This window comes from Balaenoptera ricei, chromosome X (assembly GCF_028023285.1).
Source record: "Balaenoptera ricei isolate mBalRic1 chromosome X, mBalRic1.hap2, whole genome shotgun sequence".
NCBI lineage: Eukaryota > Metazoa > Chordata > Mammalia > Artiodactyla > Balaenopteridae > Balaenoptera > Balaenoptera ricei.
In genome coordinates, this window is record NC_082660.1 from 97677192 (window position 1) to 97692661 (window position 15470).

Here is a 15470-nt window from a genome sequence, read left to right on the forward strand (position 1 = left end):
TAAAAGAATGGTGATGGCTATCGTGTACTGAGCGCTGTGGGCCAGACTCTGTTCTAAGCATTTTATGTGTATCAACTCATTTAACTGCCACGACAATCCTTTTAGGGTTAAGAAAATGTTTTAATATATTAGTATACTTGTCCTTCTACCAATAGTGATAAAATATAATTTTTAATATTTATTTTATGGAACAAGGGGCCCATGGAAGCAAAAGTGCTGAGGGCCCAGGCTCTTGACCACTTTGTTATTTCTTATCAAATGTTATTTCTTATCCATTTCTGTGCTTCCACAATCAAGTGCCAAGCATTGTGCTAGATGGAGTGGGTGCTAGACACGCACCAGAGCCATGGATTTGGCCAAAGACCTTATTAGAACTTCAGACCCTTTCAACCTCACAACAGTTTTCTCACCTCTTAAACACTAGTTTGTCTTTCTTGAACTTTCATTATATTGTTGAGACCTCACCTTTCTGCACCCCAAATGGAGACCCGTGGTCTGACAGTGAGTCAGACTATCAGAAATCACAGAGGTCCCGAACAGATTGGGACCTATGGTCACTGAGGCTACAGAGCCTATAGCTCCATGTGAGATGTCAAACCCTAACTTGTTCTTCCCTGGGCCTTCTTCCTGCAGACTAATGACAAAGATAAACCAAAGTACAGAGTGTGAGACAATACCAGATGAAGATATCATCCAAACAGAAGCAACTCTGCCACCTTCCATCCATGAGGCTGAGCCTAATACCGCCCTGTGGCCAGATCACAAGCCTATCCCCAAGCCTGAGCCTGCCTTGCTGGAGCCGGCCTCAGGGCCTGAGCTTGCCCGGGCGCCTGAGCTTGAGATCAAGCTGGAGCCACAGCAGGAACCGGAGCCCTCGATTGTAGTTGAGCCCTCCTGTGACGAGGGAAAGGGGGTGATTAAGACATAGGCCGGTGGCCTGAGTACAGTCTTCATCACTAAGGAACCCATTACCGGCGTTTGGAATTCAGTTGACCTAACTAACCCACCACCTCCCTCCATTCTGACCAACCCTCTTCTAACAAGGTGCTCCTACCATCAATCCAAAACAGACAGGTCAAGATAACTACTAAATAAATGCAAGGGTTCCTGCATTACCAGTATAGAGTACTTACAATTTGACTAACATGTAAACACAACTAATGAAATGACAAGTGATTTTGAACTCAGTTGAAGGTGTTTTGCAACACCTGTGTCTTATTTCAGACAATCTTACTTCTCTATTTCTAGCTACTCTTTGAGATTCCACATGCACACATGACAAGGTGGCATTAACTGGATTCAATATTATTTCTAGGATTTGTTGTTGACAGAGCTTCCCTATTCATTTTCACATTGACCGCTAAGAAAAGAATTCACCAGCATTATCTCATAGATTGGAAAAAAATTCCTTAAAATTCCAGAGGGAAATAAAGGGTACATATTAATTGGTACATAGCATTTAAAACTAGGTCTTAAAATTAATGCTTCATTTATCATATTAGATTTCCCAAAGAACCACCGGCTATCCAATATCTGAGCACAGCAAAATTTTAAAATACCCCAATTTTTAAATGCAAAATAACGTACAGGCAAACAATTCCAAATACACTTTTCCTTCAATGAACACAAAATATTGATATTACAGGTGATGTACAATTTAGCTTTGAATGAGCTATTATGTTGTCACACTGTCTGATGCTATCTACTTTGGAAGGGCCAGACTAGGAAACTGTTCTAAATGAACACTTAAGATCTATTTTAGATAATCTGAACTAATTAATCTATTTTACTGTTGGGATATTTCACATTAATAAAGAGATATCATTCTTGTATACATGCTTAATATTAACTAAAATGCATTGATATCACTTCTTCTTCACCTGTTATAAAGCTTTTCTATTGATCATATTTCACCCACATCTCACTTTGAAGAAATTTACCTGTAGACTTTTTCATCTGTGTAATCAATCAGATTTTAAATCTTATTTTAAGGTTCAATAAGTAATACTCAATAAAAATCTTATTTTAATGATCCTAAGGTAAATCTTTTATAAATAATTTTATTGATATATACACTATGTACAATAAACTGCACCTATTTCAAGTGTAAAATTTGATGAGTTTTGACAGACGTATACACCCATGAAACCACCGTGATAATCTAAATGGAGCATTTCCATCATCCCAAAGTGTTTCCTGTGTCCCTTTGTGCAATCCCACCATCAACCTGGACCCAGGCAACCACTGATTTGTTTTCCATCCTTAGAGATTAGCTTTGCCTTTTCTTGACCTTCATATAAATAGGACCATACAGTATGTACTTTTTTGTGTCTGACTTCCTTCTAAGTGAAGTCTTTTTTAAAAAAAATTTTATTTATTTTATTTTTTATTTTTGGCTGTGTTGGGTCTCTGTTGCTATGCGCGGGCTTTCTCTAGCTGCGGTAAGCCGGGGTTACTCTTCGTTGTGGTGTGCGGGCTTCTCATTATGGTGGCTTCTCTTGTTGCAGAGCACGGGCTCTAGGCGCGCAGGCTTCAGTAGTTGTGGCACGTGGGCTCAGTAGTTGTGGCTTGCGGGCTCTAGAGCTCAGGCTCAGTAGTTGTGGCGCATGGGCTTAGTTGCTCCGCGGCATGTGGGATCTTCCTGGGCCAGGGCTCGAACCCGTGTCCCTTGCATTGGCAGGCGGATTCTTAACCACTGTGCCACCAGGGAAGCCCCTAAGTGACGTCTTTTAAAATAAAGTAATGAATCTGTAACTTATCACATTCAGATTTTCATGTAGAGGAAACTGTGAAACCTTTTGTATACAGATCATACCTATACACTAATTGAGGTAGAGTCTTAGAAGGTTTTAGGGTAGATTGAAATTGAAATTAATATTACGCTTGTCCAGAGTCACGGAGAGAAGAGATAGCAAGTTTTTACTTATGCATTTTCCTTGATGTGTTAATTTTCAGCCAATCGCAGGGATTTTTGAAGCATCTGTAATTCCATTCAGACCAAATATAATATTATGACATACAGTGTCTGATGGGTTCAGGAAGCAAAATGATGAAGGTCTTAAGAATGATCGGACATTTAGAGCTTAAAAATTTCAATTACCAGAATGCCAAAGTAGCTGGAATTCACCTTCCTTCTACTCTTATGATAGAGGTAAATCGCAAGAGACTAATAATATATAGTAGTCAACACCACCCCCAAATTTCTGCTGAATTGGTGCTGAACAGGAAGGCAGGCACCCTCAGTGGTCTTATAGAGCTCTGCTCTTATTAGCACTGTTCTGATCAAAATGCCAATAAATAGTTGGATCAGCAGTTTTTAACCTTTTTTGAGGCCATGGATCACTTTGAGAATACACTGAAAACTCTGGACCCCTCTCCTTAGAAAAATGCTTATACACACAAAATGTCAAGTACAGTTTTAGATAAATTACAGACTCCCTGAATCCAAGAATAAGAACTAGTGAATTAGATAAAAACACAGAAGGTACACTTAATAAATCATGCATCCTGGGATGCGTGGATACTCAAAATGATCTTGATAGTCTGGAAGCTGAGTTGAAATCAACATAATGAATTTGCCAGGAATGGAGGGTATGGTCCAGATTTAAGGATATAGGGTACATGTTGCCAATGCAAAAACCCTAGCTGGGCAAGGTTGGGAAGTAGGTGAGGTTAATCTAAAGTGGTATCTTTGGGTCTCTCCTTTCAGTGCCCTTCTTGGCCTTCTGGCATTATTTTCCAAACACCCAGGATTGTCATGCGCCTACTGGCTCAGTGACCCATTTGGATCTGCGTCCCTCAGGCAGGATTCATTGCTCAACCTCTCTCTACCCTTGCCACCCTTTCAAAAGGTAGCTGTTCTGTGGCCTGTTCTTGTCCAGTGAACATTATCTTTCATCATCCAGTGATGTCATTCAGGTTGATAATAAACTAGCTCTCTTAGGAAAATTTATCTTTTAAGAGGGGACTCTTTAAAAAATTTTTTTTTTATTTTTGGCTGCATTGGGTCTTCGTTGCTGTGCGCGGGCTTTCTCTAGTTGCAGTGAGCGGGGGCTCCTCTTTGCTGTGGTGCGCAGACTTCTCAAAGCAGTGGCTTCTCTTGTTGCAGAGCCCGGGCTCTAGGCACGTGGCCTTCAGCAGTTGTGGCATGTGGGCTCAGTAGTTGTGGCTCACGGGCTCTAGAGCTCAGGCTCAGTAGTTGTGGTGCACATGCTTAGTTGCTCCACGGCATGTGGGATCTTCCTGGACCAGGGAACGAACTCGTGTCCCCTGCATTGGCAGGCGGATTCTTAACCACTGCACCACCAGGGAAGTCCCTAAGAGGGGACTCTTGAAGACAGATAATTCTTTAATCCAAAGATACTAAAAATGGTGGAATTTCAAGCACTGGAACAATCCAGAGGGGAGATGATATTCCTGGAGAAAGAAGCTTTCTCAGCCCCTCTCAAATCAACCCATGCGGGTTACCATCTATCTACTCCACCTACTTATAAGGCCATTCTGGGTCAGTGCAACTTTTATCCCAGTCTCCTTAATCTTCTATTAGTACATCCATAATATACCATATATTTATGTTTGTGATGAATCCTGAAACTGTATAAAATACAGAATCGTAACAAAATTGTGTTCACTAAATTTTACTTGGGCAGGAAAATGGACTCCTATGTTAAAGAGATTTCCAATAAGGGAACAAAAGAAAGTTTTTTTTTTTCTGCTTATTCATCAGTGGATCAGAAGATAAGTAATGGAATAGGTCATTACCCAAATAGTCTGATAGCTTAAGCTTCGACCAAATTGTTTCAGCTTAATTCTCACTCAGATAAGGTACTACCTGATTTATTTTGCTACAGGTAGTTAAAAGTTAAGTGGGTAGTCCCAACCAAATCCCAAACCAGCCTTGGCTTCTTAACCATTCACTTCTCACCACCCAAAAAGACTTCCAGGAACTTCTCTCACCTCTTTATTTCTGCATTTAGCAACTAGGATATGCTAAAGTCAGTGGAACAGCTTTGGGGCTGTCGGTCCTTATTCTCCCCAAATTCATCTGTTTATTCAGTCACCCACTGGACATTTACTGAATGGGTACTATGGACCAGGTACTGTGGCTGATGATACAATGGTGAGCAGAATCAGAGCTAGCTCTTGTCTTAATGTAATATACAGCTTTACGAACTATGACAAGTTCTTGCACGTCATTATCAACAGTAGTGTGCTGACTGAAGGGGAGAAGGCTGGAATTTGTACGGCACTGTGGAGGGCCTCCAAATAATAGTGATCTATGATTTAAAAAAAAGGACTAAAACATAGTAATTCTTGACCGACAACCAAGAAACTATGCATTTGAGATCTCCCATGTCCTTTAGAGTACCAAGTGAACTTTCCCCGCAATATTGTATGCTGAGAAGTTAATATTTGCAGCTTTTACACTGGCCTGTAACTCAGGTTTGATGAACTTTCAGTAAGAAGAACTAGAAAAGAATATGCTTCCCTGATTAATAATTGTAAAGCTCAGCACTCAAAATACTCACGTAAAAGGGTCTGAATATCAACAACACAGTTTGCGTTTACAAAATTCATTTTAGATACTGGTCATTAAGTCTCTGACCCCAAATTAACTGAAGTTTGTGGACTCACCTGGATTACTTACTTCAAGCAATATTTGCAGCATAAAGTTCAAATTAAAAAATAATTTGAAGAGTCACTTGGAGTTCATTAGATTTTATGACTAGTAATCATTTAAAATGCTTCCCTAAATTGAGATCAAGTTTACACTTATTTTCTTTTGCTCCACATTTAATTAGCAATTCAGAAGATTACTATTTTTAAAGATTTTAGCTGTAGTTCAAGCTTCACTAATTTTATTGACTTCAGAGCTACCAAAAACTAAGAAATTGTCTTTATAAAGGATTTAAAGGCTTAAGTGGGTGTCTGATTTGCAAAAAGAATTGGGAGATTCTCTCAACATTTTATTTTTTTAGTTTCTGAAATACAGATCAAAATACATTTTTGTTACACGTCATGGTAACAAGCTTGACATTCTTTTCAATACAGGATGACTTAATATAGGTACTTTAAAACTTCCTTTTTATAAACAATACACTTTATTTTGGAGGGAAATAGCCCATTAAAAACATACATTGGTACACAGGCTATTATTTTTCATTATTTTAGTGTTTACGAATGCCAAACTTGGATAGCATGCCCTCTGAACTGAAAATTTCGTCCTCACAATATGTAAGTATTCCTTCTATAACAAAAACAAATTAAACCATACTGTTGGAAAAAACAGAAATATTTGGCATAGGCCTCTGAGTGGGCTTGAAAAACGAGTTACGATGTGTTTCAACTGTATGGAAGAACATTCTAGAATCCACCTAGAAACATTTGGCAAAACAATTGGCCTGGTGCTATTGGGGTTGTTCTGCCTCAGAGGGGGGATAGAGGGTGCATGGCAGGGTGCTGAAGACTCACAACAGCCACAGAATCACTTATTCAAAGTTAACCAAGATTCAATACAGAATAATATACAACAGTAGAACAATCTCAGTTATTATTATCGTTATTCAATGCCTGGAAAGCAAGTTGTAAGCTAAGAAAAAATACCTCAGCAGGAACAATAGTCAACATGTTTATAAGACTTGGAAGATGAAAAAACTTCATCATTCATAGATGACGTCTTGTGCACAAGTACATTAGTTTCCAGGACATTAGGGGACAACCACAAAACATACAAAGTAAGAATAAATCCAAGCTGCTTAACTTTCCACCATTCTCTTGAGTATTAAACCCAGACCACCTTTGGCCACTTGCAGGGGTGTCTTTTCTTCTTTATTCTCAATGTAAATACTTGCTCCTTGGGACACCAGCAGTTTTGCTTCTTCCACTCTCTCCTCATCACAGGCTAAGTGTCTGAAATCAAGGACCACAAAGACGGATTAATCATTTGCAATTCTATGTAATGGTTAGGATTTCCTGACAGGTAGTCTAAACTGCATATTATTAGGTAGTGTAATATTGGAAAGTTACTTAATCTGGAAAGGAAAATCGATTTTCATGGGGAAGACTGTTTATAAGTTAAAATTCATTGGAATAGTCTTATAATACCAGATCATAAATCACAATTCTGGTCCTACTACAACAGAAGTGATCTAAATGCCAGCCTAAGGAATAACGTCCTTATTTTATGAAGATTAGTGGTTTACACCAAACACATGCAATAATTCCAGGCTAGAACTTCGAAAAACCTCCATACACAACCTGCTAACAGCAATTTGTGTGGTTTAAATTTTGGAAAAGCAGTTTAAAAAATTTTATATCATCTGCTTGTTACAGACACCTTGTAAGTTAGCAAGGTATTATTATCACCAGTTTACAGTTGAAATTGTGACAGAGGTTAGTCTTTGCCTATGATGACATGGCTGAGCAGTAAGTGAGGGGGAAACCTTGTCAGGCACTTAACGGTTTACCAGGTAGGGTATTAGACACTAACATGTTATTTTATTTAACCTTCACAACAATCTAGTGAGGAAGGAATTATTATCCTCATATTACAGATAAGGAAATTAGACTCAGGAATGTTAAGTAACTTCTCTGAGTTACTTAATACAAGTATTTAATATAGTTGTTTAAGTGGCTGAGTTTGGATTGGGTAAACAGCATGTAGCTATTCCTTAATCATAGGCTCTGCTCAGGACCTGATACTGCCTGACTCCTAAATTTCCTCCAGGCCACCTTGCCTTTCTTATTTGGAGAAAAGGGCTAGAATATGCATGTTTTTCTAGACAGAGTCGCTCAGAACTACAGAAAAAAATTGTAAAACTAAGAGTTAAGAAAACAATGCTTTAAAAAAAATTGAATCCTACTTTGGACTAAAAAGAAGACTCACAGAATTTCTGGTTCAAAAAAGTCACCATTCGATAAGGAAGAATAGTGGCTAAGTACTGTAGAAAAAATATCAAGGTAGAGGACGGCTTCAGGTCAAGCATAAATCAATTCCAGATGGATTTGAGTTAAATGAAAAATAATAACCAAACCAAACCAATGCAATGTTTTAAAAAAAACTACAATAAAATACAGGTGAATAGTTAACTAATTTCAGGGTGAGGAAGCACTTTCTAGCTATGAGGGAAGATTAATAGGTTTGACTGTATAGAGTTGAAATCTTCGGTTATTTCAAAAAAAATCATAAACAAAATGAAAAGACAAACTGGGAAAAATATTTTCAACTAACATGGCAGAAGGTTAATATTTGTACTATGTCAAGTCAAGGGTACATAAAAAAATCAGTAACAATAAATTAATGCTCCAAAAGGAAATAGAGAAAGGGACACAAAAAGTTATAATTTAGAGAAGGAATATAATTAGTCATAGGCATTAAAAAATGTTGAGCTTCATTGATAATAAAAAATGTAAATTACAACTCTGAAATACCATTTTTCCTATAAGAAAAGGATATTTTTGGTGTTGGTGGGGGGGTAATAGGCACTCTCACGCTGCTATTGGGAGGGTACAATGATACAACTCCTCTGGAAGCAATCTGGGAATATTCAGCAATTGTCTTAAACTATGTGTATCTGTTGACGAGCAATTCTACTTCTAACTTCTATACTAAGATAATAATCAGCAGTATGGCCAATGATTTTTGTATAAAGTTGGTCAATGTAGCATTATTTATAATAGTGGAAAACTCAAAAAAGCTTAAATATACAGTAATAGAGGAATTATTAAATTATGCCATATCCATAAAATGGAGTTGTGGATAGCCATTCAAAAACGTTTTAGAAATATTTATTAACATTGGAAAATGCTCACAATATACTATGAGGTGAAAAGAACAAGATATAAAACTACATACACAGTATCGTCCCAATTTTACAAAAAAAAAAAAAGCGTATGTAAAGTATGCACATTTGCATATAAAAGACAGGGAGGAAATACGTTAAAATGTTATCAGTGGTTATTTCTGGGTGGCAAAATGATAGGCATTTTGAATTTTTATCTTTCTACTTCTGTGTACTTTCAATTTTTTTTCGCCATAAACATGTATTACATTTATAAGCAGACTAAAAAAAGAAATGATGTGTTAAGAATTAGTGCAAGAGGGCTGATGTCAGGTAGAATACAAATGACTGCTACTTGTCACTTACAGAGGAGTGTTACCCTCAGTGTCTTGGATGTTTGTGGAAGCTTTGTAGTACAGAAGAATATGAATCATCTTCAAGTTACCCTTGGCTGCTGCCCGGTGCATTGCTGTAGCCTCATAATGGTCCTTAGCGTCTGGATTAGCCCCGCCTTCCAGTAACATGACAGCAATCTGGGAAGATGGAGAAGAAAACTATGCAGAGATCTATTTGTGTTTGCGTACAGGTTTAGAACTCAAAAGAAGTAGCTTAGGAATGGAATCCTACCTCATGCCTGTTTTTGGAAGCTGCATAATGTAGGGGAGTACAGCCATTTTGATTGACAGCATTCACTTGAGCACCTTTTCCCAGAAGAGCTTTTACAATCTCATCCCGGCCAGCAGAAGCAGCAATATGAAGAGGAGACCAACCTGCCTGTAAAAGAGGTGGGCAGAACAAAAACCAGGGAGAAAAGGCACAGGGATCAATGCTAACATTTAGGCAGGGTTTACAGAGCTGTGTGTAAATGGTTTAAAAAAATAATATTCTTTCTCTTTCTCTCATTAAGCACTGCAGGATATTTGGAAACCAGATATATAAAAGAAAAGAAAAGCACCCATAATCCCACAACATGGAAATAATACATAAGTCTAATTCTAATGTGTTTTAAGATTGGGATCAAGGATACCCCAATAGGATATCAAGTTCCGTGAGGGGTGTTTTCCACAATGCCCACTTATCATTACTTTGTGAGAATTTTTCTATGTCATTCTTTGGAATCATAACTTTATTCGTTGCATATTATTATCATTATTATTATTATTTTTGGCCACGCCAGGCGGCTTGCGGGATCTTAGTTCCCTGACCAGGGATTGAACCTGTGCCCTCGGCAGCAAAAGCACGGAGTCCCAACCACTGGATCACCAGGGAATCCCCTGGTTGCGTATGATTTTATTAGGTGGATATATATGCTGTATTCAACTGTTCCTCCATTAAACTGTTTTTACTTTTTTGCCGTTATCAATATTATTTCATTGAGCATCCTCGAAAAGGAATCTGCCTACAAAAACATTTCCATCCGTATTCTTCACAAGTCTTATCCTAATATAACCAATACCATTACACCAAATCTTTATATAACAAAAAAAGATATCTAGGCCCTTATTATTCAGGCAATATTCACAAAAAAACAATTTCCAACATAATAAAAAGGATTTGTAGTCTCTTAGGGGTCATCATAATAAGACTTGATCTGCATGTTTACCTTAAATTACAGGCTATGAGTGGCAAAATGAACATTCTGAAATAATGCAACCACCAGTCCTGTATTTGGTCACTGGGGCCATGCTGTAACTTCCTAGTCATAAAGGTTAAAATTTGTTTGTGAGCTTAATACTCGGGCTTTCGTAAACACCAGTCTGGAGCCTAAAGATAACTGGGACTTTATCAACTCTGCCTAGTACTCACATCATCTTTATCATTCACTGGCACTCCAAGTTGCAGCAAGAATTCAACAATTTCTGTATGTCCGGCTGAGCAGGCCCAATGCAAGGCAGTTCTGCTGTCCTACACGGGAAGCAGAGAAGCAATAAGACCAACATTCTTGAAGAGAAATAGAAGAACTAAGGCAAGAAAGCAGAAAAAAAAATTAATATTGGAGCCAGCAAACCTACGGTTTGGGAACAAGAAATGGAGAGCGCTGGATCCTCAGGTAGGTAACCTTAAACCATATTACTTACATAAGAGAGACCAAGGTTTTAGTAACATGAGGAGAATACATTGATGAACGTAGGTAATTCTGGGCAGACTAGAGCCATGAAAGCAATAGAGCAAAAAACTGATTTCAGTGCTTCGGCAGAAATACAGCTTTGGCTATTTCCATTATTTACGTACTTTTATGTCAGGCACTGTGCTAAGAGTTTTACGTGCATCATCTCCTGTAGTCCCCATGATCCTATACAGTGGATATTATCCCCATTTTACAGACTCCTCAGGGTAAGCAACTTGTCAAGGTCGCACAGCTAGTAAATCGTGAAGTTGGGACACAAACCCGTCAGCTCTGAATTTTCTAGATGCTCTAGAAAGAACAAATGTATCTTGTGGGAAAGAAATGTTCATGAAACTAGTTGAGACTATAACCATTTAAAAAACATACCACACACAGAATTAGAAAGCAACATTACTTTAAAAAAATAATAAGCTAGGAGTTAGTCATGTTTCTCAAAAGGAATCTCTCTCTCTCTCTCTTTTTTTTTTTTGCAGTGACTGCTATATTTCTTAGCCCTATGTAAAAGAAAATGGTATTTTAAACTTTATTACAAAAATTTCAAACTCACATAAAAATACAGGGAACATAATATAATCCATATGCCTATCACCTACATCTTATAACTATTTTGCCATATTTGCCTCATCTGTTTTTCTCCTTGATGAGATTTTTAAAAACAAATCTTAAATATTATGACCTTTCATACCTAAATATTTGAGGATCTAAAAAATACTTCACTACATAGCTATTACACTGATTAAAATGAACACTAACTCCTTTATAACATCAAATACCCAGGTTTCCCCAACTGTCCCCCAAATGTCTTTTTGCAGTTGGCTTGTTTCAATCAGGATCCATACAAGCTCCATAAGTTGCAAATGTTTGTTATGTTTCTTAAGTCTTTTGATCTTGAATAGTTTCTCCCTTTTTTATGCCATTGACTTGATGAAGAATGGTTAGAAGTATTATTAAATCTTAATTTAATATTGGTAAATTAAATCTAAAGTATTAAATATCACCAGACCAAAATGAAGGTAAACTAGACAAAGGCATTTTCAGGTTGAGCAATAAAGGAAAGTTCCAGAAAAAAAGTCTCCGAACTTCTAATTGTCTTCCCAAACACACAAAATGGAGATTTGTAATTATGTGACACTGTCTTGCTAGTGCTTAGCATGGTGCCTGTCAAATAGGAGGCAATCTATAAATGTATGTTGGCTTACTGAGGGCACCGTGAATCCTTCTAGAAACTCAGGGTGAAAGCATGAGGGTCTTTTGAGCAGGAGGGCAGAAAGAAACACTTCCCAAGGTCCACTCACTTTTGTTCTGCCTTTGCCTAGAATACCCCTTCATCCCCCAGGGAAATCCCACTCATCCTTCAAGATACAGCCAACCTTCCCTCCTTTGCAAAGCCTCTTCAGTTACGACAACATTCGGCTTTTCTAAGCGAGATTAAATCAGGTCCTTCCATGATACGTCCTGAAAGCCCCACGTCAACTTCTCTCCCGAGTATTTACCACAATTTATAATCGGACATATGATTTGGGATTATTTTATTAACGTCTGCTCCTTCCATTCGACTGTATCCTCAGCTCCCAGCTGAGGCGTTCAGTTACACGTGTTCCATAGAATAAAATCACTAATAAAAGCAAACAAACCCATTTCCAAAAACCAAAAACTTTCCTTCTCACGGATGTCTCAAAGACTGGGCATTTCTGAGAAACGCGCAAACGTTCTAGAAATATCCAAGATACAGCGACTAAGTACTGGGCCAAAAAACAACATTGGCGGTTTGTGGGGCTAGCTCCGGCCGCCCAGTCCCGAGTCCTGAGGTGACCCTGGGGTAAGGATGGGGCGGCGGGGGCGGGGATCTGGCCCTCTCGGAACCGGCCTCCCCATGGGTTGGGCTGGGCCGGGCAGCCACGTTGGTCTCCGCCGCTGCCGCCGCCGCCGCCAGCGGAGAGGCCCCAAGCGTTGCTTTACCTGGTCAGTCCTAGTGGCCAGGGATTTATCGGCCAGGATCGTCTCCTTCAACTCCTCCAGCTTCCCGCTGTAGGCCAGGTTGCAGACCATTAGGTTAGACACACACCCCTCCATTTCGCTTTCCCAGGATCTCGGTGAAGCCTGACCAGGGACCGCCTCACGTCGCCAGCTCCGACTGCCAATCAAAAGAGGCGTTAGAGCTCCCCCAGTCACCAACCTCGCTCGTTCCTTTGCTTCTTTTCCCATCGCAGGGCGCCTCTGGGAGTTGCAGTTTGAGCGCAGTTCCGGGCGGGGAGGCGCCTTTGCCGCTGTCTCAGTCTCTGCCATTAGCAGCGCGGAACTACGAGTCCCGGGGTCCCTTGCGGCCGCCGTAGTCAAGTGGCCGGTGGAATTGGCCCAGGATGACAGCTGGAGAATGGAGTCAGGTACGGGGAGCGGCTTCGTGTAGAACCGGGGTGGGTGGTCGCTGTTGGGGCATTGAGTCGGTGACGCGAAGTGGGTGCGGGGTCATGGCAAGACAGTCATGGGAGCCAGAAAGTCCTGTCCCACGGGGGCCCTGACCTGCAGTGGTAAGCGGAAGGGAAAACGGTAGCAGCTGAGTACTACCTCCTGCGCTCGAACCAGTGCCTGTGGCCATCCTCCCCTTCGCTGCTACCGCCGCCAAAGGAATGGAAAGAACTAGGGGTTAATTATTCTGACGTTTCGGCGGAGTGGCATTAGGGCAGAATTCTGCCACAACAGTGATAGCATATGACACCGTAGTAAGGTGATGTGCCAGGGTGATGCCAAAGGCAGAGTGTGATGCCATAGGACCTACTTGATATCTAAGAGATCTCGGTAAGTCCGTGGCGTGGTGACATCACAACTTGATGAGGGTCATCTTGACACTGTGGTATGGTGTTGGCTCTTTAATATCACGATAATAACGGTGACATCGAAGTCTTGCCAGAACTATTAAGCTAATAGTGTTTCTATTTATGGGATTCCTAAATAGTGCCATAGCAGAAGAGATGCAAGGCTTATCCTTTATAGGGCATATCCAGACTGGCATCATACCAAAACCAGGTAACGATAAGAATACACTCAAGAAAGAGACTGACTGTGTTTATATTTACCCTGTTATGGTGTAGAACAGGGCTTGGCAACCTTTCTGTAAAGAGCCACATAGTAAATATTTTAGGCTTTGGGGGCCAAAAGGCAAAATCGAGGATAATTTGTAGGTACTTATATGACAAGGGAGAAAACAAATTTCAACAAATATTTATTGATGAAATTCAAGGTATAGTAATAATAATTGAGCACTTTTTTTTGTAATATGAGACTACTAATGAGAATAATGGAATTCTTTTGGGGGGGTTAACATTTTGTTTATTTGGGGCTAATAGTCAGTGTTCCCCATCATCAAAATCATTTCAAATGTTCATCTGTTAGTACTGATCTGTAATGAGATTTTACCCATTTCATCTTTGTAAATGTCTTTTCACACAGATAGGTATGAATCCACAAACATATTCTTGTTATTTTTTATTTAAATACATTTTAAATTTCAGAATAGCTTTAGATTTATGGAAAAGTTGCAAAGGTAATGCAGAATTCCTGTGTACCCCTCACCCAGTTTCCCCTACTGTTCCTTTCCTATTTTTAACAGCTTTATTGGGATATATTTTTCATATCATAAAATTCACCCATTTTAAGTATAGTTAAATATTTTTAGTAACTTTACTGAATGGTGCAACCATAATCATAATCAGTTTCAGAACATTTTCATTTCCCCCCAAAGATCCCTCATGCTCATTTATTTACAGTTAATCCTCGTTCCCACTCTCAGCCCCAGGTAACCACTGATCTACTTTGTCTCTATAAATTTACCTATTCTGGGCATTTCATCTAAATTAAATCAAATAAGAAGTGGTCTTTTGTGCCTGGCTTCTTTCACTTAGAATAATATTTTTTGAGGTTCATCCATATTGTAACATGTACCAGTACTTCATTAATTTTTATTGCCAAATAGTATTCCATTATGTGGCTATAACCCATTTTGTCTGTCTACTCACTAGACATGTAGGTTGTTTCCAGTTTTTGGCTATTATGAATCATGCTGCTAAGGACATTAGCGTGCGAGTCTTTGTGTAGACAGGTGTTTTCATTTCTCTTTGGTAGGAACCTAAGGGTGGAATGACTGCATGATATGGCAAATTTAATCTTTAACTTTATAAGAAACTATAAAACTATTTTCCAAAGCGGCAGCACTGTTTTGCATTGCCACTAGTAATGTATGAGGGTTTCTGTTTCTCCACTTCCTTGCCAACATTTGTTATTGTCTTTTTGATATAGCCATTCTGAATGGATGTGAAATTATATCTTATTGTGGTTATAATTTGTACGTCCTTAGTGACTAATGATGAGCACCTTTTCATTTACTTACTAGCCATTCATACATCTTTTCCATTTTTAAATTGTTATTGTCTTTATTGTCTTTTTATTATTGAGTTGTAAGAATTATTTATATATTCTGGATACAAGTCCCTGTAGATATGATATGTGGATATTTTCTCCCACTCTGTTGCTCGTTTTTTCATTTTCTTAATGATGTCTTTTGAAGT

General features: G+C 39.0%; 3 protein-coding genes across 7 annotated transcripts in view; 2 read left to right on the forward strand and 1 right to left on the reverse strand.

The window, feature by feature from the left end:
• VSIG1 (V-set and immunoglobulin domain containing 1) overlaps nt 1-1920 on the forward strand; it is a 34840-nt gene extending 32920 nt beyond the window's left edge. The window contains exon 7 of the mRNA XM_059910690.1: nt 634-1920. Within this exon, the coding sequence (XP_059766673.1) occupies nt 634-928 (295 nt within the window). The 3' untranslated portion in view covers nt 929-1920. The remainder of the gene's footprint in view (nt 1-633) is intronic.
• Nucleotides 1921-5987: 4067 nt separating this feature from the next.
• Nucleotides 5988-13062, reverse strand: PSMD10 (proteasome 26S subunit, non-ATPase 10). Of its 2 annotated transcripts, none has more exons than XM_059911610.1 (5): nt 12868-13061; nt 10587-10685; nt 9408-9554; nt 9147-9313; nt 5988-6909 (listed from the first exon to the last, which is right to left on the reverse strand). In XM_059911610.1, the coding sequence occupies exons 1-5, from the start codon at nt 12979-12981 to the stop codon at nt 6756-6758; spliced, it is 681 nt and encodes a 226-aa protein (XP_059767593.1). In that variant the 5' UTR covers nt 12982-13061; the 3' UTR covers nt 5988-6755. The 2 variants fall into 2 exon arrangements, with proteins under 2 accessions (XP_059767593.1, XP_059767596.1); XM_059911613.1 differs by having other exon boundaries at nt 6820-6909; nt 9226-9313; nt 12868-13062.
• Nucleotides 13063-13377: 315 nt separating this feature from the next.
• ATG4A (autophagy related 4A cysteine peptidase) overlaps nt 13378-15470 on the forward strand; it is a 70268-nt gene continuing 68175 nt past the window's right edge. For 2 of the 4 annotated variants that reach the window (XM_059911609.1, XM_059911608.1), the window contains exon 1: nt 13378-13436. In XM_059911609.1, the coding sequence (XP_059767592.1) occupies nt 13391-13436 (46 nt within the window). In that variant the 5' untranslated portion in view covers nt 13378-13390. The remainder of the gene's footprint in view (nt 13437-15470) is intronic. The other 2 variants (XM_059911606.1, XM_059911607.1) reach the window with 1 other exon arrangement.

Bases quoted from the DNA above. Each gene is read 5' to 3' on its own strand.
- PSMD10 (XM_059911610.1), bottom strand. From the start codon at position 12,981: ATGGAGGGGTGTGTGTCTAACCTAATGGTCTGCAACCTGGCCTACAGC. The intron at 10,686-12,867 runs GTAAAGCAACGC...CTTCCCGTGTAG, and splicing joins TGGCCACTAGGACTGACCAG to GACAGCAGAACTGCCTTGCA. The intron at 6,910-9,146 runs GTAAGTGACAAG...CCTTGATTTCAG, and splicing joins ACTGAGGGTAACACTCCTCT to ACACTTAGCCTGTGATGAGG.